The 21844-nt window shown below is 38.3% G+C and overlaps 1 protein-coding gene across 1 annotated transcript in view; it reads right to left on the bottom strand.

Annotated features, from left to right (window-relative positions):
- Window positions 1-645: 645 nt before the first annotated feature.
- Window positions 646-21844, bottom strand: part of TBL1XR1 (transducin (beta)-like 1 X-linked receptor 1) — a 64081-nt gene continuing 42882 nt past the window's right edge. The window contains exons 2-15 of the mRNA XM_010287895.1: window positions 19931-20033; window positions 17596-17741; window positions 15887-16106; window positions 13657-13789; window positions 13320-13461; window positions 12958-13021; window positions 12755-12852; window positions 10898-10958; window positions 9550-9671; window positions 8972-9046; window positions 5258-5385; window positions 4914-5079; window positions 3941-4042; window positions 646-2292 (exon numbers count right to left, since the gene is read on the bottom strand). Of these exons, the coding sequence (XP_010286197.1) occupies window positions 2266-2292; window positions 3941-4042; window positions 4914-5079; window positions 5258-5385; window positions 8972-9046; window positions 9550-9671; window positions 10898-10958; window positions 12755-12852; window positions 12958-13021; window positions 13320-13461; window positions 13657-13789; window positions 15887-16106; window positions 17596-17741; window positions 19931-19988 (1542 nt within the window). The 5' untranslated portion in view covers window positions 19989-20033 and the 3' untranslated portion in view covers window positions 646-2265. The remainder of the gene's footprint in view (window positions 2293-3940; window positions 4043-4913; window positions 5080-5257; window positions 5386-8971; window positions 9047-9549; window positions 9672-10897; window positions 10959-12754; window positions 12853-12957; window positions 13022-13319; window positions 13462-13656; window positions 13790-15886; window positions 16107-17595; window positions 17742-19930; window positions 20034-21844) is intronic.

Genomic DNA, 21844 nt, shown 5'->3' with positions numbered 1-21844 from the left:
ATTTCAAGTGCCAGACACTCAATATGTTAGGTTTCCTACATATTGTTACTCACAGGGTAATTGCTCTAAACATTTGTAATATGTTCCAAAACCCTAAAAATAGCTGGCACCAAACCACCGCGGATGACTGTCTTTATCGATATGACTTTTTGTTTGTTTTAAACGCTGTGTATGATAGTATTATATTCCTGGGGTATATATAAAGGACGTATTGTTGACTTCTCTTTACCACTGGCAAATTGCTACCCTACCTTAGCCAAACTCAGACTTGCTTCAAGTCATGTATATTCCATGGAAACAGCAGAAATTGATGCCTAAAGAACAATGGTTAAAATGTCAAAGCTGCATTATCTCAATTATATCAATTTAAACCTAACTCGGAGGGGGAAAAAAATAACAAAATGGAAAAAAAAAATAGGTTAGAGACCAGCAATCATAAGCCACAAAATAATCTGTGATTGAAATAGTGTTATAAAACTGGTAACTTTGCAAAGCTCTGTAATATAAACCATTACTTAAGTAAAATGCCTGTGACATAAATTTGACAACCTCTCTTTTTAAAAATTTACACTTTTGGAATCTTATGCAAGACATGATGCAACCTTTTTGACTACACATACGCATAAACACAACCTCATGCTATCATTTACAAATAAAATCACTATCAGTATACTTTTAATCACATGAGCAGAAAAAGGTTTGCCATATACATCTGTCATTGTAAGAAAAATACTTGATATTGTAAACAGAGTAAAAGACACTATATAGTAGTGATTATTAAAAAAATAGCAGCTTACATCTACCCTATATTTGGAAAAAATGTAGTCACAAGATACAATAAACTGCAGGACTGGAGCAGCAGGGGAATTAGTGCAAGTATTCATCTTTTAAATAAGCTGAATCACTGCTATTAAAATAAACTTGAAGCAAGTCCTCTGTTTAAGATTTTTTTAAATCTAAGGTAGTAAACATTTTGCCTCTTAATGGCAGTGTTATCAAATATATGCCAAAGATTTTATTTTAATAAAGAAAAATTACATGAGATACTTTTAATACTGGAGTTTGGTTACAATTATACATCTAAGCTCCTACAAATAATGATGGGCAACTCTCAGAGAAGCTGTGGCATGAACCCTTGTCCAGAAAGATCTTAACCTCTTAAAAACGATCCCCCAGCTATACTTTGCTCCTTTTCACAATAGTGCACAATTGAACCATATTTTAGTTATGGTCTTAAAGCAACAGAAGATGCATTTTTTCCTCTTTTTTTTTTTTTTCTTTTTTTCTTTTTCTTTTTTTTTTTTTTTGCATCCCTGTATTTTTCTTTTCGGTATTTTTGTGCCCTTCTATTCTTAAGTTTGGCAGAATTATGTCCCAAATAAGAAACTACTGCATTTTAGCCATGTCACCAGAAAATAAAACATTGCATTATACCCATTACTGTCATACTTCGTGGATGAGCAGAACATGAAATATCACGCCTCAAAGAAGGATTTTTTTTTTTTTTCTTTTCTTCTCTCTCCATAATCCCTTTATCCACCCTCTCTCTGTTCACAAAATTGTGCTCTAGGAGCCACAAAATGTACCAAACATTATCAGGTTCCATCTACCTCTTCAAAGAATGCATTAAAATATGTTTCAAAGAAACATTTTTTTCCAAGGTGAGAAAAATATAGACAAGAAACTAATTCACTCCCTTACTTCATGCATCCGTAAACTTAACCAAAACAAAACAGAAAACCCAATGTTTAAAAGCAAAGAAAAAACTACTGCTGCAGATTTCTGGAAGTCCATTTTCTCTGTACACACAAACTGCTCAACTACTGAGAAGGAAAACAAAAATACCCCACAATCCATCGTCGCAATGGATTTCAAGGGGGAAGGGGTAATGAAGGCTGCCATTAGTATCTTCTGAATTTGGTATGTATATGGGTCTGCTCTCGTATATGGTATATTTCTCTCTCTCTCTCTCTCTCTCTCTTCTGTTTTTCATATCCAAAACTTTTAAATATTATTTTGGGGCACAGCAGATTCCAGCACTTGGTGAACAGGATTCACAAGCTGTGACAAAACTCTGTCATCCTCTTCAGGGTGTAATTTTTTTTCCTCTTTTTTTTATATACAGTATATGTATATATTTCTTTTATGTTTGGCTGTAGTGGACTGGCCATGGTTCAATTGGGACTATAGCAGTACATGGGTCAGGGACAGTCATTTTGGCTATGTACACATTCATAGTCGGTCCATGGCTTCCAACTAGTAGCGCTATTTCCGTAGGTCTAATACACAAACCTGTAAGAAAAAGAAATACATATACAGAAATTGCACAATATTCCACATTTATACAATTCTGTGTGAAATATCCGAGCAAAACCTATGAAACAGATTGTGTAAGCTTTGTCTCATATCTCTTAACAATAGATTAGGGGGGCTGGGGGGAAGCACCAGGTTACGAGCATCCAGCCAGACCTGCTAAGGGTACTGCTGCCTAAATGAATTACTATCAGAATATTAATGGTTAGTTAATGTTCTAGTTCTGTCAGATATAGAAACCCACTAGTAAAATATAATCATACAAAAGCTACGTTTTTATTCACTAAACAGTTCAAAGGCACCTCTATTTGCTTAGTTATTATGAGCTATATTTAAAACCAAGGAGATGAGGAGGGCTTTCGCTAGCAAACAATATAAAACAAAATAAACCCAACATTTTAAAAAGAGCAAATACTAAATGAAAACTAATCCGTTGCAAGTACAATCAGCCTCTTGGGTCAAATTAACTGGAAGACTGGAAAGGTTACACAGCATGTATATAAAAGGGTCATCTAGGGTGGAATGATAATTAATTTCTACTCAGGATATGCCTTGAGCTTTTATTCCTTTTATGATATTGTCTATACTTAGAAGACTAAAATAATATGAAAGACCAATCAAAATTAATTTTCTAGAATTTAGTCTACTAAAAATTCAGAGCTTCCTATTTTCCATTCTGAACTCTAACAAAGCAACCTCACTTACGAGCATGGAGCATGCAGGACAGGAAAAAGCTTTGGCACGTGTGTTAAGATACTACCTGAGACTCCGGACCACAAGGCTACCAGGATTGCTTTTTGCTGACGTTTGTTACTTTGAGCTATAGTACTTCAAAATACAATTCCTTTATTGCTCTTATTTTACTCTAATTTTGCTTTTCCTTAGGCTCTCTTCTCCTTTCTTTTAAAACCATGGCAAAAAGAGAGGCAAGCAAATAACAACTATTGTACTTACTGTGAAGAACTGCATGCTAATATTTTATGTATGTACTTTGCAAGACAATGTCAGAAGACTGAGGAGGTGATGCTACAGCACATCACTACGAGGTGATAGAGGGTGCATTCGTGACTAGTTAGACATAAGATTTTATTCTCTGATTCTTCTAAGCCATGGAAGCAGATTGGTATTTACATGTAGCTCCTGTCATTTTTAGGAACTTTTTAATTATAGGCATTGAGAAATTTGTACTTTGTTTTGCTGCTCTTTCTGTTGAATGCAATGCAGAAGATACTTCATCCCTATCACGCATCACAATAGAATCAGCTACACTGAACAGTTTCACTCGAAAAGGGCCAAGAGGCAAAAATGAGCTTATTTCCAGACTATAATGAAAAGACCAGGCACAATGAACACATTTCCACAGTAAGCCCCAGTAGGGATAGAAAATTTGAATGAGAGGCATGTTCACCTTCTGAGATTTTTGGAGGGTTTAGAACAGTAATGCATTAAGCTGGAATAAGGACATATTCTCCTTTCAACATTACAGCACCCTTATGTGTGAAAATCTACATGTGAGCTGGCTGTATTAAACTTCAGCTACAGAAGGAAATTTTGGCTCCATTATTAGTCACAAGGTTCCCAAAAGATGCTTGCTATTAGAACGTCAAACAAGTCAAGCTGCACTTACTGAACCATCTGAAGCACTTGCTCCAACTTTGTCTCCTGCTGCATTCCAGCAAACCTCAAAAATCCCTCCCGTTCCCCGATAACTGTGAACTAGGGCACCTGTCTAAAAAGGGACAAAACAGGTAATTAATACAACAAAAGCCAAGCAAGTAAAATTTGTACAACATGTAAAACTTCCCCGCTGCTTTTAAAAGCTGAAATTCTCAGAGGAAATGGTCCAGGTGAGACTTGTGGACAATCTCAGCACTGTGTTAAAGGACTTGACAAACACAATTATTGCATCTTGATCTCTTGTTTTTGAATGGCAAAACTGGGGAAGGTCAGGACTACTTCCAATTGGTAAATTGAGACTTTCAAAAATTAATATCCAATGCCCAGTAGCCAGAGATCACATCTTGCCTAACAAGGTCTTTAGACTTTCATTTGCAATCAACCCTTTTTTTGCCAGAATTACAAAACAAGTAATTGTGTCCTTTCTTAGAAAGTTCTGTGCAAATATTTTGTCGTGATCTTCTCTCACTTTACATTCTCTTGTTTTTCAGTGAAATAGCTAGCAGATTGTATGTCTACATCCAGTCATCATTTTTCACAGCAAACCTGTTTTATCAGGAGTTTGAAGTTCAGAGTTAACACAGACAATTTTTGTTTGCAATGTGTTATTGGAGACACTTTGTTGTACACTTTTGTTGGTGTTTTTTTGGTTGGGTTTTTTTTTTCGGTGGTGCATTGTTTGCTTGTTTGTTTTGTTGTGGGTTTTTATGCTAAGAAAAGCCAATGTAAAGACAATTACTACTTCATCATCAGCAAGCACTCAAAACCAGAAATTGAATGTACATCCATTAACAGAAGCAACCTTAGAACAAAAAGAAAGCGAATCAGCATGTTAGCCAAAACATGATGGAGCAACAAAGGTTGGAAGGGTGCTGATGGAAAAGACCAGAACACAAACTTCTACAAAGACAGAAGAGCTGTACCTGTGTATTCCAGATGTGTACACATTTATCGAAGGAGCCACTGGCCAGGTACCTGCCATCAGGACTGAAAGCTACACTGTACACAGGTTCTTGATGTTTTGTCAGAGTATGAATACAAATTCCTCTGTCTACATCCCATAACCTAACAGTAGAATCAAAGGATGCACTGTCAAGGGAAAAAACACAGATTAATTACATCTCAATTTGACATATTTTTGTTTCTCGTATAAACACAAGATGATAAAGTATCCTACATGCTTCAAAACATTCTGTGAACCTACATATATAAAGAGTGAAGTAAAAGTAATGCTGAACAGGCATTTAAAAACAGGATTAAATAGTACCTTGCTAACATAAGATTGGCATTTGGATTATTTGTTCCTGGTCCTGTAGGACTCCATTTGATAGTATAAATTTCTTTGTTGTGTGCTTGTAAATCATGGACACAACTGTCTTGTTTCATACTCCAGATCTATGATAAAAACGGAAGAAAACACAAAGACATTTAGCAATATCGTACAACAATATTGCACTAAAATACATTTTACATCTTCTTTATCATTTGCAGCCCGACTGCTACCTTTTAGGCCATTCAAAACATTTGCTATGACCACTGAGTTTCTAGAGAAATGATGACAAGTATTATTCCAGTACTCTCCCTTCTTTGAGTTTTAAGTACCTGGTGGGGTTAGTGAGTAATAAAGGTTCTGTCTATAGAAACCAATCTGCATGTGCTAACTACAAGCCCATTGAAAAGTGCAGGGATGATAACAGATGCTAAAATGAGAAGAGCAATATGTATACATTCACATCTGAGCTGACAAAATATCACAGTCCTATTTTTAAATTAACTTCTTGCTACACATATTGAGTGAAATAAAGGGATAGTGGAGGCAACTTCCAGTTTCATACAAAGCCATAGATGCACACTGCAAAAAACATTATGGCATTTTCCTGGCTTATTAGGATTTGCGTTGCCAGGTGTTTGTTCAGTACTTCATACAAAAGAGGAGCTCCTTAGGTCTCCAACTCCTACATGATAACCTTCGACAAACAAAATAACTTTATTCTATTAAGACTTTGCAATGCATACAGGAAGCGCTTTGGAAGGCTTTTATACCTTTTCCTAAATGTGAAACCTGATATAATAGTTAATCACCTCAAAGCTTTTTTTTAATGATACCTGGTTTAGCAGTCCTGGTTTCAGCTGGGATAGAGTTAATGTTCTTCATAGATGCTAGTGTGGGGTATGTTCTGGATTTTGAATGCAAAAATGTTGATAATGTGCTGATGTTTTGGGTTGTTGCTGAGCAGTCAAAGACTGTCTGGCTTCTCATGCTGGCCGGACAGCGAGGAGGTTGGGGGTGCATGGGAAGTGGGGAAAGGACACAGCCAGGACAGCTGACCCAGGCTGGCCAAAGGGATACTCCACACCACATGAGGTCACGCTTGGTATATGAAGCTGGGATGATGAAGAAGAAAGGGGTGGAGGGAACATTCGGGGTTATGGCGTCTGTCTTCCCAAGTAACCGTTACATGTGATGGATGCCTGCTTCCCTGGAGATGGCTGAACCCCTGCCTGCCCCTGGGGAGTGGTGAATGAATCCCCCGTTTTGCTTTGCTTGCATGTGTGGCTTTTGCTTTACCTGTTAAACTGTCTTTATCTCAAACCATGAGTTTTCTCACTTCTATCCTTCTGATTCTCTCCCCCATCCCACCGTAGGGAGTGAGCGAGTGGCTGTGCAGTGCTTAGCTGCCGGCTGGGGTTAAACCATGACAGCTTTTAGCTCACCTCTTGTTCAAAAAATAACAGGAGCTTTTTCTCTATTTAAGCTCAACTGTATTTAAGATGCAATTGGGGAGTATGTTTAAATCAATGACATTTTTCAAAACTGGTGCCTCACTGAGGGGAAATTGATTTTCAATGTGCAGACAGAATTAAAATTGTATTTCCAGTTTAAATTGATGGGATCAAAATCTGCCTTCTCTTCCCAAAACTACATAGATGACAAGAGTCCGTATTAGCTGCTCTAGAGGACATCAAGTTGGTAGAAGACAGACCAAAAAAAAAAAAAAAACCCCACACATTGGAAAGTAAGTGATCCACAAGTGATTAGCGATGCGTAGACTTCTCTACAAACAACTGGTCTTCCAGTTAATCCTGAACAAAATGATAGAATTCTTTCCAGGATGGGCTGAATTCAAAACAGCAACCAAGAAGTTAATTGCCTGAGCCCACAAATGGTGACATGTTCCCAGTTGTCACCTCTACTCACTGACATGCAGCAGCAACAGCTTGAGCTCTAGACTGGAATTCATCTAACCTGAGTTTCAGCTGTTTAAGTATTAAATATCTAGCTTAAGCTGACTGTTTTGACTCCATCCGTTGCCAATGAAGAACGACTGATGCTCTCAGGGGTTTACTCATCACACTTGATTTAGACACATTGAATCGTTTGGGTTGGAAGAGACTTTTAAAGGTCATCTAGTCCAACCCCCCCCGAAATGAGCAGGGACATCTTCAACTAGATCAGGTCGCTCAGAGCCCCGTCCAACCTCACCTTGAATGCTTCCAGGGATCTATGGGGCATCTACCACCTCTCTGGGAAACCTGTGCCAGGGTTTCACCACCCTCATTGTAAAAAATTTCTTCCTTATATCTAGTCTGAATCTACCCCCTTTTAGTTTAAAACTGTTACCCCTTGTCCTTATCGCTACAGGCCCTGCTAAAAAGTCTGTCCCCATCTTTCTTATAAGCCCCCTTTAAGTACTGGAAGGCTGCAATAAGGTCTCCCCAGAGCCTTCTCTGCTCCAGGCTGAACAACACCAACTCTCTCAGCCTGATCTCATAGTAGAGGTGTTCTATCCCTCTGATCATTTTTGGACGCCTCCTTTGGACCCTCTCCAACAGGTCCATGTCTTTCCTGTGCTGAGAGCTCCAGAGCTGGATGCAGCACTGCAGGTGGGGTCTCACCAGAACAGACTAGAGGGGTGGAATCACCTCCCTCAAGCTGCTGGCCACAATGAATTGCTCTGTAGTGGTCTAGACATCTTCACCCAACAGAGCATCTAGCACATCTAGCTTTAGACTGGAGGCTTAATGTGTAAGTGTTTATATTTAGATAAGGTGATTTCCATTCGCAAGTGCCTGACCGTGTGCCAGCACAGGAGGGGATATCTGGCTACTCATTCAGCCATTCCCTGCCTCTGATTAAACAGTGATGAGCTAAATGGAAATAACTGTCCCAAAGGGTACCAGTAGGACTGTGCTGTTGATGTAAAAAACCATATCTTGAAACTCTACTAAATGTAGTGATAAACACTAAATATAAAGCAATATGGGAGGAATGGAAATGCATCTGTAACATGGAAACAGCACAGGCCCCTCAGGCATGAACAATCTCATTTCTTCTAGTGCATCTAACCTATTATTGGTTATTGGTATTTTTGTATGGATCTCTCGTGAGCCTTGAAGTCATATGTACAAGTTACGGTATCCCCCGCGTTCACAAGTTTGCCCCAGTTCTACACGAAAGCATGTTGCTATGACTTATTTGGAAGAAAAGTGTAGGTGCAATTGAAAACTGTAGAATGAGTCCTGATGAACTGGAAAAAACAAGGAGTACACAAAGTCTTTTAAGAAACAACATGCCAAAGGTTTTAACTAGAAAGAAGGGGGAAACAGAAGAAAACCAGGAAAAGAGCTAGTCACCCATTCTTGTATGTGTTACACAACATGCATTCCAACTCTTCCTATTAACCAAAAGCAACCATCAAGTGTGACAGCTTCATGATTAATGACCTGATTCTGTAAACAGCTAAAAGCACCTAATAAATCATACTCCAAGTCTCAGGGTGGCAGCCTGTATCAAGTTCTCTGGACCAAAGCTTGGCTCTGATTAACAAGGATTTGTTAGGATTGCCTAATCTTGTTATATTACGAAAGAACAAATACTAGACGACATGGCAAATACGGTGATACTGCCGGACTGCCCATGCACATAGTGTGCATTCTAGAGTCCTACAGAGACAAGAGCCAGGACCAGAACTCCCATTACCTTCAGAGTCATATCATCAGAGCAGGATGCCAGAAGGTTACCAGTTGGATCCCATTTGATTGCGTTTACTTCATTCTAAAATTGAACAGCAAGAGTAAGTTGGAGTTTTCACTCCCATTACAAATGACAAGCTTACGAAAGGTAACGTTGGGCAGCAGTTATGACTATTTGTATAACTGTCAGTATTTTAACACAATTTTCATTCCTAGCTTTACCTTCAATAACAACTGTTTGCTACCTGTTCATCACATTTTCCTATGCATGCACATACACAACATAGGCTGTCTGTGCATAGCAAAGTCTTAAAGTTCCATGTTCCTTCGTCTAAAGCTCACTTTTGCTGTGCCTCCCTGGCACTGGTAAAAAAAGCTGCAACATGGGACTGAGAATTGTTCTAATAATGAAAGAAACTACAGTTACCAGGTGATCTTTACTACAGCTACCTGTGTTTGCATATTTACCGCCTGTTGCCAAAGAGCAACCATTACACAAGTGCTGTCTACTGGCAAGTATACTGGGCCCCCAAGCTCTGATTAACAAAAATATCATATAGCAACCCCCAATTTTCCAGTACTTACTGTGTGACCCTGGAAGGTTTTGATGGGCCTATCTTGTCCTAGTTTACAGACATGAATACACATGTCTGTACTGCAAGAGGCAAATGTGTTGTTACTCTGCCAATCAACATCTAATGCTGGTGCTAAAAGAAAAAGAAATGTGTTTAAAACTCTGGTCTGTATTCTGTGGGAGTTTGATTTGCAAATTTAGCATGCATCACCTTAGAACAAATGCCAGCAGGAAGCAACCATTAATTTTACAGCATTTCTAAAGATAATCAAACACTATGAACAGTGAGAAATGCAGCCAAAACTGGTCTTACACAAAGAAATTAAACAAAATTTAATAGAAGTCATTAAAACATGGAACATATCTGAAATGAAATAGTTATAGAGAAGACAGTGCAGCAGGACAACAAGCTGTAGTTGTCATCTATAAATAAATCTCAAGAGTCAGCACGAGAAACAGGTTCCCACAACTTAAGACATGGTCATGCATGAGCTCATCTCCACTAACAGTCCATGCTTGTGCTGATAGATGGCAGCCAGTGACAGGTGATGATTTATTTCCTTTCTTAATTCCAGCATTATAAGGTGTAGTAACTTGAAGCTTAATCATGGGCAACATATTCCATTTGATCAAGCCAAGATATTTATGGCAGATAGCACACAGAATTGCTTGAAGTAAATGAAGAATTGATGTTTTTGACTGTTGTCATGCCACTGAAAACATAGTGCGAGCAGAATAAAATGTGGAAATGAGACACATTTCTTAAAGGCCCTTCAATGACATGTTCGTCGTCCTCTCTATTCTATTTTCCAGCTGATTCTGGCAGGCTTGCACAGCATGCAGCCCACAAAGCAATTTGTCTGACCTCCTGAGAGGCTGCACTCTCATCCCAGCTGGCCAGTGAACAGCCTTTCAGCTGGTCTGTGGCCAAACAAACTGGGGACAGCACAGCAGGCAGCGCAGAACAATGGGATGCGGAGCTGGGATTACTGTAGCAGGAAGATGACAAATGCAGTCCTTAGCTGATAAACACAAATCCTTCAGGCCCACCCACTTGATTTGTCTGCCACTGTACTACAGAAAGTTGGTAACATTTGGGTTATCTCTTATGACTTTCACAGAACTGTAATAAAATTGTGAGCTATAAAGTTATAAAATTGGAACAATTCTATCTTTGTTTACATTCTCAAAATTCGTAAGACTATGAATATGGGAGTCAGTATCCAAAGACTGCCTGTAAGACCTTAAAATGGTGTAAATAAGCACCATAAACTTCAGAAATTTTTATTTATTTTAATAAATAACACTTTATTTCGTCTTTTCAGATGACAATCCCAAATTATCAACACGAAGACTTACCAGAATGAAAAGGAAACTGCTGCTTGGCTTCGCCAGTGTGGGCATCCCAAATAATTGTGGTCTGTATTAAACAGATAAATGAACAATAAACAAATTTGTACAAATTGTGAATTTCCACACAACTACCACCATTCACATGTATCAGACTACCTAGCCTACTCCCTGTTGTCCAAACCTGCTCCCAATTATGTATTTCTAGTGTTTTGCCCTTGGTAGTAGGGTAGAAAATGGTAGTAGATGTACAGGCAACAGTAGAAAACCTTAATATGTTGCAATTTTAGAAAGGTGTTTAATCACAACATTTTGGGGTCTGGAGGGAAGAAGAGGGTTGTGGGCTTTTTTTTAATAAAAAAAATTAAACAGATTCATCTCCTTAGTCCTATTTATATTCTTGTAATCCACCCTGCATACCTATTTTAATTTCAAATACTTCTATATTCAAATTGTAATTTCAAATACTCATTCGTCCCTAAGGAGATCTTTATATAAACAATTAGCCTCATACTTAAGGATCTGGAAGATCTGATTTAAGTGCGTAATTTTGTTTGGAGTTGTTCTCTGCCAATACTTCCAATATCCCTTCTGATGAAAGAAATCTTACACGACAAAATTAGTATTTTATAATCACTATGTTATATGCCGATATTCCTGACCTACCTCAACGATCAATGAAGATTTTGCCACTGAATTCAGTGGAAGCATGAACTGACTGCACAAATTATTTATGGAAAAGACGCATATGGTTGGGTCAATCTTTCTGCTAACGCAGAACATTTTCAAAGCATAACCTCAGTTGCTTTGTCCAAGGAGTTTTATTGACTAAAACACGGCTTCTATTTCCTCCAGAATATTTTTCTGCAAATTAAAGCTGTACCTCTACAAAGATTTAAAAACTAGCATATAAGCCATCACAGCTGCCAAAAGAAGAAAGCTGTCCTTTCCGTGCTTTAAGACATTTACTTTTCCTTCCTTTGTGCCAGCACAAGCATTTATAAAGCCGGGCACTAAAGCAAACCAGGTTAAATGTGTGCAAGACAGAAAAAAAACAAACGGAGAAAATCTACTACTTTACAGTGACACTGCCAGTTTTAAGTATTGTGGATCTGTGGTCTTACTGAGCTTGCAGTTTGCCAGTCTCACTAAGAGAAAGCCTGTGTGTATGTCTGCACCTTGAATCAGTTACAGAAGAAAAATGAAACTCTTTTCTTTGAATAGTCTATTCTACTCTTTGAATTCATCTGAAGGCTATCCTTCATCACTATGTGCCCTTCCTACCATTCATAAAATCTCTCACACTAACAGCAGCTTTGAATTTAAAGACCTTGTGAGGCTTTAAGTTTGTTTAGAGACATGAAATAAAATACAGTTAAACAACGAGCTTCATGGCGTTACAGTACTGGCACCTCCCCAGTCAGATACATTGAATCTTCTTATGTTCCAGCTCTAACTATTTTAATCGTTCTCAGGCTTGACTGATATCCAAATTGGCCTGAACCTATTCCTCCACTACGATTTTTTTTTTTCCTGGGGCTTTGCATAAAGTGCTTCACTAAATTTTAGATGATTTGGTTTTACAGAGGTTTAATGTTCCTGCGTTCAATCCACTTACTTTCCAATTTACCCTAACCTAATTGGGAGGGGATCCAGGGACACTGAAATCTAATAAATTAAAATATCTCAATAAACTACTATAAAACACAAGGAAACATAGCTAGCATAACAAGTTCTTTGTAAGTACATATTTACGTCCCATGCCTTTAGTTTAATTTACTTACTTTCTGTAGCTTTGCTATTATGCTTACAATTAGATTATAACGGTGAAGGAAAGAATTTTAATTTTACCAAAGATTATCTCACCTTGTCCACTCCTGCACTTAAAATGAAGTTTCCTTTCTTGTTCCATTTTAACGCAAATATAGGACCTTTATGTTGCCCTAAGGTGCTGGCAAGATTACCTGAAAATTTATATTGATATGAATACATTAAAAAAAAATAAAAAAAACTATGCTGTGAGCCACAATACAGGAAAATATACTGGAAATTAGAAGTATTTCACTTACCATCTTTCGTCCATATCCTTGCAAAGCCATCATAAGACCCAGTTGCTAGAAGTGTACCTTCACTCTGCCAGAAAAAAGGTTATTTTATTTATTTATTTTTACTGTGTAACTCAAAGCTAGAGCACAAAGCAAATTCCAGGTAGAATAAATACAAAACTCATGCAGATATATTCCATTGACTACAACTTATTAAAAAGAAGTGAAGTTCTCAACGTACAATACAAGAAATTACAATGCAACTCAAAACCAGAAATAATTCAGGAGCCGTAGCAGAGGATGCACAGTTGCAGTCACTTAAAATTTGACTATGCAAAATTATCAGTACAGTTTTCTCGGAGTTGAGCACTGCCATTTCTACTTACGTTCCAATCCAGCGATGTCACATCTTTGTTGCTGGGTACATCCTGCCCTCCTTCTCGTATACAGTGTCGAAGTACCAGCTGCGTAGAGCCGCTCGTGCTGTTTTCACTGAGGTTCCATATCCGTGCTGTCGAATCTCCAGATCTACAAAACAGTTAATAAGAATATAACTCCTTCTCCCAAGTAATTCACTTTTTAAAACTATTCCTTTCAAAACAGCAAACGTCCTAGCATTTGATGTATAGGGTGTTGGGGCAGGTATTATTTTAACTTGTTACAACATACAGGAATATGCTGGCGAGCACCGACATTACACACATACTTGGCTAATGCACATACCCTGAGGCCAAAAGGTCACTAACGGGATTCCAGGCACAGATGAATACTTCAGATTCATGGCCACGCAGCACCACTGCCTTGTTGGGAGGGATTTCAACATCTCCATCTACTTCCATCATATCTGTGTGATTATCTGCATTATGGGAAACAACAGTAGAGAGAGGTGGATTTTAATATTTTGGGACAATACCTTGTAACTACGGTACGGTTCATATTCTTCTGGGATGAGCATAACACTTAATTCACAACGTACATGATCAAAATTTGACAAAGCTGTAACGTTCCTTTATTTTTCCAGTTCCAATTTATGAAGTACTATAAACAGATGGGAAGTTTCAAAAACTGTGAGAAAGCTCTTAGCCCTTCTAATATTCAACATTCAAATGGATTTAATTTTGAAACATCAAAATTGAGGCCAAAAGTTATTTTTTTGCTACGTTAAAAAACAAACGCTGATGTTAAAAGTACTCACAGTTTTTCAGGCACGATACTGCATAGTACAATGTGTTACTAGTCTATCTTGTGCTTTAAAAATACATTTGACACATCCATTTTCAAAAATCTCTTTTCACCAATTGCAGTCAAACAGGTCTTAAATCTACATCTCAGACACTTCATTTACAAAATGGCTTTAATAATAAATATAATAACATTTGGTGATACGGTAAACTGATAACAGAGCTTTTTAAACTGCAATGGCAATTACCATGGAATTGCGGCAATACATAGTTTTCTGCGTGGAAGTGATGTCAAATCCATATTGTTCTGTAAAACATACTGGGGATAATTCAACTGACAAAACAGTTTTCTTGGCAGCTACTATCAATCATTTTCTATTATTAAAAGGAAATTCACACTGAGTGTAAATGCAGACTATAGAAAATGCTGAACAGTTCACCTGCTCCATATTTATTCACTGCGGTTAAACAAACCCTTTCACATCTATTGCTTAATTTAACATTAAGGGTTTCCGTCACTGTTTGTATGTGTGAGAAAACAGGAAAGTCTAATAGAACATGCATATTTTTAAGAAAGAGAACCATATAAAACGTTGTTTTAATGAAAGAGAATCAATGCCAGTATAATTTGGTGTACCAGCCAGTAGGGGCTGCTGGTATATCACATTTAACAGCGGCTGAGATCTGAAGTTTGCACTTACTCTATGAAGTTCACAGTTAACAAGTAAATATTCTTTTGAGATTTTTAAATGAAAGCATTGAAGTAGACAGCTCATTTGTTTAAGCAAAAATTATATTTCCAGTTTATTTATCATAAATAATAGTGAAAAAAATCTAGTAAAATCCAGCTCTACAATGTAAAACTTGTGCATGGCTTCATGTGAATATTCTCTCAAAAACGTCTTTTCTTCAGGTGCTTTTACAGTAAGAGTGTAACTCGCCCTTTTAAGTGTGTAATTCAGACTTCCAGAACAGTATTTTCAAAATCACATTTTAATGCCTCACCCGAACTTCTCTATACTAAGCCGGATTGTAAGGTATGTTCCTTTGACCAGTGATGACAAATAAAACTCACTTGTTTCACCAATCACAACTAAAATGTAACCAACGCATAAACCAAACCTGCAAGCAGGTGCATTGAGTAATTCAGAACAGCAAATCATTAAAACTGATACTGATAAAGGAGACAAATGACACAGGATTTGTCATAGCAACCATGATGTTCTCAGCACGGCAAGGAAGTCTGTCCTACAGAGAGCCAGTTACAGGTCTCTGATTCATGGGGTTAGCAGGACCTGTCAAAAGATGTTTGCGGAGCTTCACAAGGAATGCTCAGTTTTAACCAGCTGCAGCTTAGCAAACTCCTCTGCTTGTACCTTGTAGATGAGTAGATGCAATATTTAAAGAGTTGTCTCCGATTATTTTTTTTTTTTTCCTCTTTATGTCTCTGAGGATCCTGTGAAAAACCTTCAGAAGACGGAAAAGGAGCCATACTGGAAGTGAGACCGGTCAACGTAATACTGTGAATCAATGAATTCAGCAGTTTGCATCTTCTCCTGCAATTCCAAATATCAAACTGGGGACAGTCAAAGATGAGACACCATCTGTTAAATTAGCACCTATGAGGAAGGTATTCTCTGCAAGCTGAAGGGTTACTAGTACCTCTACACATTTACCTCATTGCCCACTACCTCGTCCTACAAGCTTGTACTGTGATAAACGATAAGGAAATGACATTAATGCAGGTTAAGGTAATTTCTGTCTCAACTTACTTGCTATAGTATGTGCTCCGTTTTCTTCTCCATTTGCAGTATTTTCTCCATTTTTTGCTGATCCCTGTTGGTTAGTCGCGGCTGCAGCTGCGGCAGCTGCCGCCTGCTGTTGTGCAAGTTTATCTCTGTAGGCCTGTTGTCTTGTCTGTACCACATCAGGCATTACTGCATCTATCAGTGAGAGAGACTCTATCGGCCTACCATCAAACAAGGTACCATCCTGAATTATAGCAGAGGGAGAAAACAAACAAACAAAAAAAAAAAACAAGAAACAAAACAACACCAAGTACAAATTAACATTATGGGCAGAAATTCCAAGGAAAACTAAAGCAAAAGTTTTGATTTAATATAATAAAACAGTTTACAAATGGTGCTGGAAGCGGTATCTCATCATTGTTGTCATTAGGATTGGAATTTTAGTCTAAAGTTAAGTGGTCACCACAAATACGTTTTAAAAAAGCCACTGCAGGCCTCTGGCAGAGCTTCTGGAATCAAAACTTTTATGCTTTGCGTTTGCTAAATAGTCTGCTAAAGCAAAAAATACTGTAAGCTATCTATGAATATGATTTCAAACATGAGTGGCTGCAACAAAATCTAATGGTTTGTTTGAAGAGCTGCAAACATTGCACGTCAGGTCACTGGCTTGTGAAGTTATTCTATCTGATTAGTCTAATACTTTCCATAAACATACTATCTGGAGAGTTGACTAGTTTTCTTCCTTTTTTTTTTTTTTTTAAACAGTCTGGCATGCTTTCAAACAACAAGGAAGATTTTTATCCTGAAATGGACAAGACGGAGTTAAAAATACCCTTATGCATATGCTAGGGCTTTGTAAGGGTCTATTTTTAGGAGCTAGAAGGATTCCTTGCAATAAATATAGGGTCTCCTTCTCCAGTTCCAATCACTTGCTTTACTTTTCTGAGGCTTCCTAAGGGAAAGCATTTGCTTCACTCTGACTATGAAAACTACACATAAACAGCAGACATAAGACAGACTGGAAAGAGAGCAGAATTAGTGGGGGAAAAAAGTTTCCTTCTGTAATATAACTGATGCATACAAAGGCTGCTAACCTTCCAGGCATAAATGAGAATGGAAATTGAGGTTGAGTATCTGCAGCATCAGGCAGGAAGATACATAGCTTTCTGTACTGCTGGAATAACCATTTAAACATCAAATTTAATAGATCCTGCTCAAGATGAATTAGCCAGCAGAAGGAAAAAGCAAACTGGCATATACCTTCGTCCTTCCTGCCACAAATTGAAACTCTCTCTCTATTTGGAAACCTTGCCTTTGGGCTCTCATTACTTCATTATAACAAGACATCACCCAAATGAGAGCTGCATAGTGCTCTCCCACCTCCCTAGTGCAAGTCTATGAAAATAAAAATTAAGAGGTTACTAGTCTCAATTATTATCTTATTGCACTTGTCTGGATTTACTACAACATTATATTAGGGTAAAAACTCCACAGACAACGGACCTTTAAGCAATGAGCCAGAACACCATGCCTGGTGTTCTGTGGCTGCACTGGGCAGAACCCCTACCCAGTTATGTCACTCCATTCTGGTTCCACCACTGGAGTCATGGTGAACACCAGCAGTAAGGAATCTGAAGTAAAAGTAAATAAATAGGATACAAGAAAGTTAAGAAAAAATACTAACATTCAAACTCACTGCAAGCATAATGCTCCTGCACGCAAAGCCTCCTTACCTCATTAATACTGACTTCTGCCTCTACATACTGCAGACCTTTCTGGATGATGGAAATCAAAGCAGCTGGTGGCACCAGAGCACCATTTATATTAGACTGGCTGATATGGCTCTCTATACCAAAGGTGAATGCTGAATGGGAAAACCCTAAAGACAAGGCAAAACCATCAGAATCCATTTATAGATAGACAATGCTATTTGCCATACCACTGTACGGATCTTTTGTTTACACACCTAAGCAAATTATACGAAGTTACAGCATGCTTATGAGCTACAAAAAGCACTCGTCAAAACACCTCTGTTTTTTTCCCCCTCATACGTTTCTAGTTTAAATGTCAACAAGAGAAACACAAAATTTATAAACAAACACAGTAATTATTAATTACGGTATCATCGGCAAAACATTTGTGCATGTGTAAATGTAAAAATACAAAATATACAATTTGCAACAGCACATCCACACATTTATATATTCTCAAACGATATATATGTTTTATTAAATACTATATATGGTACATCTCCAAGACATCAAGACTCACTTGTTATTTTTGCTCACTGATTTGTTACCCATGACAGTGAAATGGATCTGTAAGTAGAACAGAATTCACTTCACGGTACAGTACTGTCACAATTTTGTATGTTTTCGCACTTAGAACTATACTGGCATTGTGCACTGATTAAGAAGTGGCAAGCATGTTATGGTGCAGCACTGGTACCTGCTTGCTATTTATCTGATCACCATGAAAAGGCAAATTTGACCTAGAGAAAAATACTTGTTTCAGCAAATTAATTTTACATTCACAGATTTTTTTTTTTTTTTTTCTTAAACTACCCTTTTCTTTGTTTTCTGTCAGGTAACTAAGAAGCTGCCTGCAAAATTCAAAATGAAGAAAAAGCAATTTTGTAAGTTTGGCTTCGGTGACAAAAGCAATCTGCAACTGGAATAAGAAAGTGTAATAGTTTTCAGTAAATTCAGATGGAACAATGAGTTTCTGCTTTCTTCTGACAAGCAGAGACTGAAAAACTCTGCCATCCACCACTGCTTCTGGTGCTTCGTCTCAATTTGAGAAGTCCACGAGCAGTGGGCATAGGCAGCGGGCAGACGTTGCATCAGTCAAATGCATTTTCCAGAAGCCTGAAGCCACCCATCAGCAATCACTAAACAAAACTAAGAATCAGTAGACATTGAAACAGCAAGATAACATATACATTAAAGTTGATCCCTTACACTGTTACCTTAAGATTGGAGTTCATATTTCCTTTAATATGCAGACTTCTTTTATGTATTGCTAAGATGATATTCCCTCCTGCCAGCTGACTATCACCACTTTACCTGGGCATGCCCAAGTCAAATTTCCAGTCAAATCTACCTCTTCTAAATGTAGGCAAGCTTTAAGCAATTAATATCATAGCTGTGAGTAAAAGATCTTGTTGTCTCCTACATAGCTTCAAGAACAACCACCACCACAAAACCCCTGGAGCCATATGGCTGCATCTAGAAACCCAAACATGCAACACAAATTCAAACTGCTGGTCCGACTGGGTTTGGGAAGTTTTAAAAATAAACTGTCCAAGGGAGCAGTACTGCATTCTTGCTTGTATTTTACAGACACAGTCAGTTTGGAGAAATAAGACAGGAAAAAAGTTGCTTTTCAAGTTTGACAATATTCAACTGTCTTTTGCTCCTACTCCCGAGAAGCAAGAGGCTTTGGCTAGCCTGATACCCAAGGACAAAATCCTCCAAGAAAGTGTCCTTGCAGGGAGAGGGTGGCTTTTGAGAACCCAGAAGTTATTCCTGTAAAAAACCTGTTCATCTGTATTTAGATTCAAATAATACAAGTCATATCATCACAGTTGCTACGTCTTCCTTTGAAATACGACATCTGCACTCCCATAGTCACATTCAGGCAAGGGATTCGGCCACACAAGAGCAGCTCACAGGAGCATCATGACTCCAGGACAGAACAGGAAAAAATGGTATTTTGGTGGTCATCCTTTTTTCTTCCTCAAGTAGCCCCAAAGAAAATGGTACAAAGTGTCGTCATCACCCTGCAAGATAAGTGATCTCCAGCAAAACACATTTCCAGCAATCAAGTCAATCCTTAGTCGGTTGAGTGCCATCTGAAGACTCCAAATGACTAAATCTGATTAAGTTACAGTAGGTAACTTGGCAGGAATTCATTCTCTTGTGAGAAGAAACACCAAGAAACAGTTCAGACAGAAGCACGTGCCTACTGGCAAAATAATTAAATGAGTCTGCGTTTGCTATAGCCAGTTGCAGATGAATACCAAATAAATTATACATTGTTTAACAACCAGAATTGAAAAAAACTCACCTGACTCTTGCAAGTATCTATATACCAGGAAGTTAACCTCATCACTGCTTATACTCATCTTTATTCCCAGTTAAACCATGAGGTCACAACAAAGGACACAACCCTGAAAATAAAAAAGTAGGTCAATTAAATATTTTTAGTATTTAATACGTATTTCTGAACAAATGCTATATTTATAAAGTAAGTAGCTCCCTGGCAGCATAGACAATCGTTTTATTTTATAATGCAAATAAGTCTACTGTAGTCACTAAAAAGTCATTTGTCTCACCACAACATAAAGGTCCATAAATTAAATATTGAAGGGCGAAATTCTCAAGTTATGCAAATTGGTACGGACTAAAAAGGCCTAATTTCACAGGTTTTAAAAAATAATCAAGCGAGTTTCGTCTAATCAACATTATTGATATGGAACATGTTTTTCAAAATGTGGATTTCTCTTTGCCTGGCTAACAGCGACCGAGAACTTGGTTTCACATTGGAGACAACTTCTCACTTTTACTTTCTAACCTACTTCAATTGTCAGGTACTCCTGCTCTAGTAAAAAGGTGCAATATGGGCTACAACACTGTATCTGTTGAAAGAAAGCCCAGCTACTTCCACCAAAAATTAAAAAGCATCTCAGCCATATACTCATGCTTTGCAAAAGGAATTCTTGAAATTAGAGACAAACTTTAAACAGACCATTTTTAGTAACATTTCTCTAGGTTTCCAATCAATGCTTTAAAAATAGTGATGGTTACACACAATTTTCCCTTGATTTTATTAATGGTAAATATTTAGAAAGACAAATAATGTATCAGACTATATATACTTTTGATGACAAAATTCTGAAAACATAAAGCAACAACAGTCTTTAAAACACAAAGATGAAGAGACAGAATACAGTATTTTTTCTGACTTTAAGCCTCATTTTTGAGAACGTTCTCATGACTTCTGAATGTTTGAAAACCCTGATAAACAAGTAAAAACATCAGCTTCCAGAACAAAGTGTGAAATAAGGTCCATCTCCTGTTCCTCATAACCGCCTAGCACTTTTCATCAGCAGACCTTCAAGGTTTTTACCCAGCCGGTCACCACCATGGTTTTCTTCTACAGAACTGGAGTCTGAGAAGGTAAGTGACTTTCCTACTGTTACTTGACAAAGTTCGACCTGGATCTGACATAATAAAAGGATTAGAGAACAGGTTTTCTTGTATTGTTCAAAATACAAAGTTCTTGCTACGTGGCTGCATGGTCAGGCCAATTCACCACTGTTGCTTGAAGTGGGAAAGCGGTGAACGCAGCAGTAGGCAACAACTATGAGGTTATGATCGGCATGATAAGGCTGCCATACTTACTATTTCTAGGCATCTTTTCCTAGCAAGATTTTCCAAGGAAACAGGAGAAAATGACCACACTCTCTTTTTTTATGATCTAACTTTTGAATTTTACCAGTCAATTGCAACCAAATGTGACAACGGGAAGAGCTCGCCAATATGTGACTTTCTAACAAGTAGGGGAAAGACCCAGTTAAACTCCTGAAGAAGAGGAGAGGCTACAGGATGAACTTGGACATCAAAACAAGTGCGTTTGCCCAAAACCACAAATGAACGTCACGACGGATGAGCACATGGACACCCCCAAACCCGCCCCAGCTGCGTGGCCACCCACCCAGCTGATAGCCAGGGGTAGGAGGGAGGGCAGTGCGCGCTGCCTGCGTGTTTTGGAGAGGGCACAGGAAAAGTGACACAGCCCGAGCTGCGCCAGGAGGCTCAGACCCAGCTGGGGCCAGCGGGACCTGAATGGGAGCACTGATGTTATCCTGCATGGGAAACGGGGGGCTGTACACGTCCACAGAAACCCTAATCTCATGCTTATAGAGCCACCTGAGCATATCGTGCTGCCGAAGGGGGGCGGGGGGGGGGGGGGGGAGGG

Source organism: Phaethon lepturus, unplaced genomic scaffold (assembly GCF_000687285.1).
Source record: "Phaethon lepturus isolate BGI_N335 unplaced genomic scaffold, ASM68728v1 scaffold4410, whole genome shotgun sequence".
Classification (NCBI taxonomy): Eukaryota; Metazoa; Chordata; class Aves; order Phaethontiformes; family Phaethontidae; genus Phaethon; species Phaethon lepturus.
This window is presented reverse-complemented; position numbering and strand designations above follow the sequence as displayed.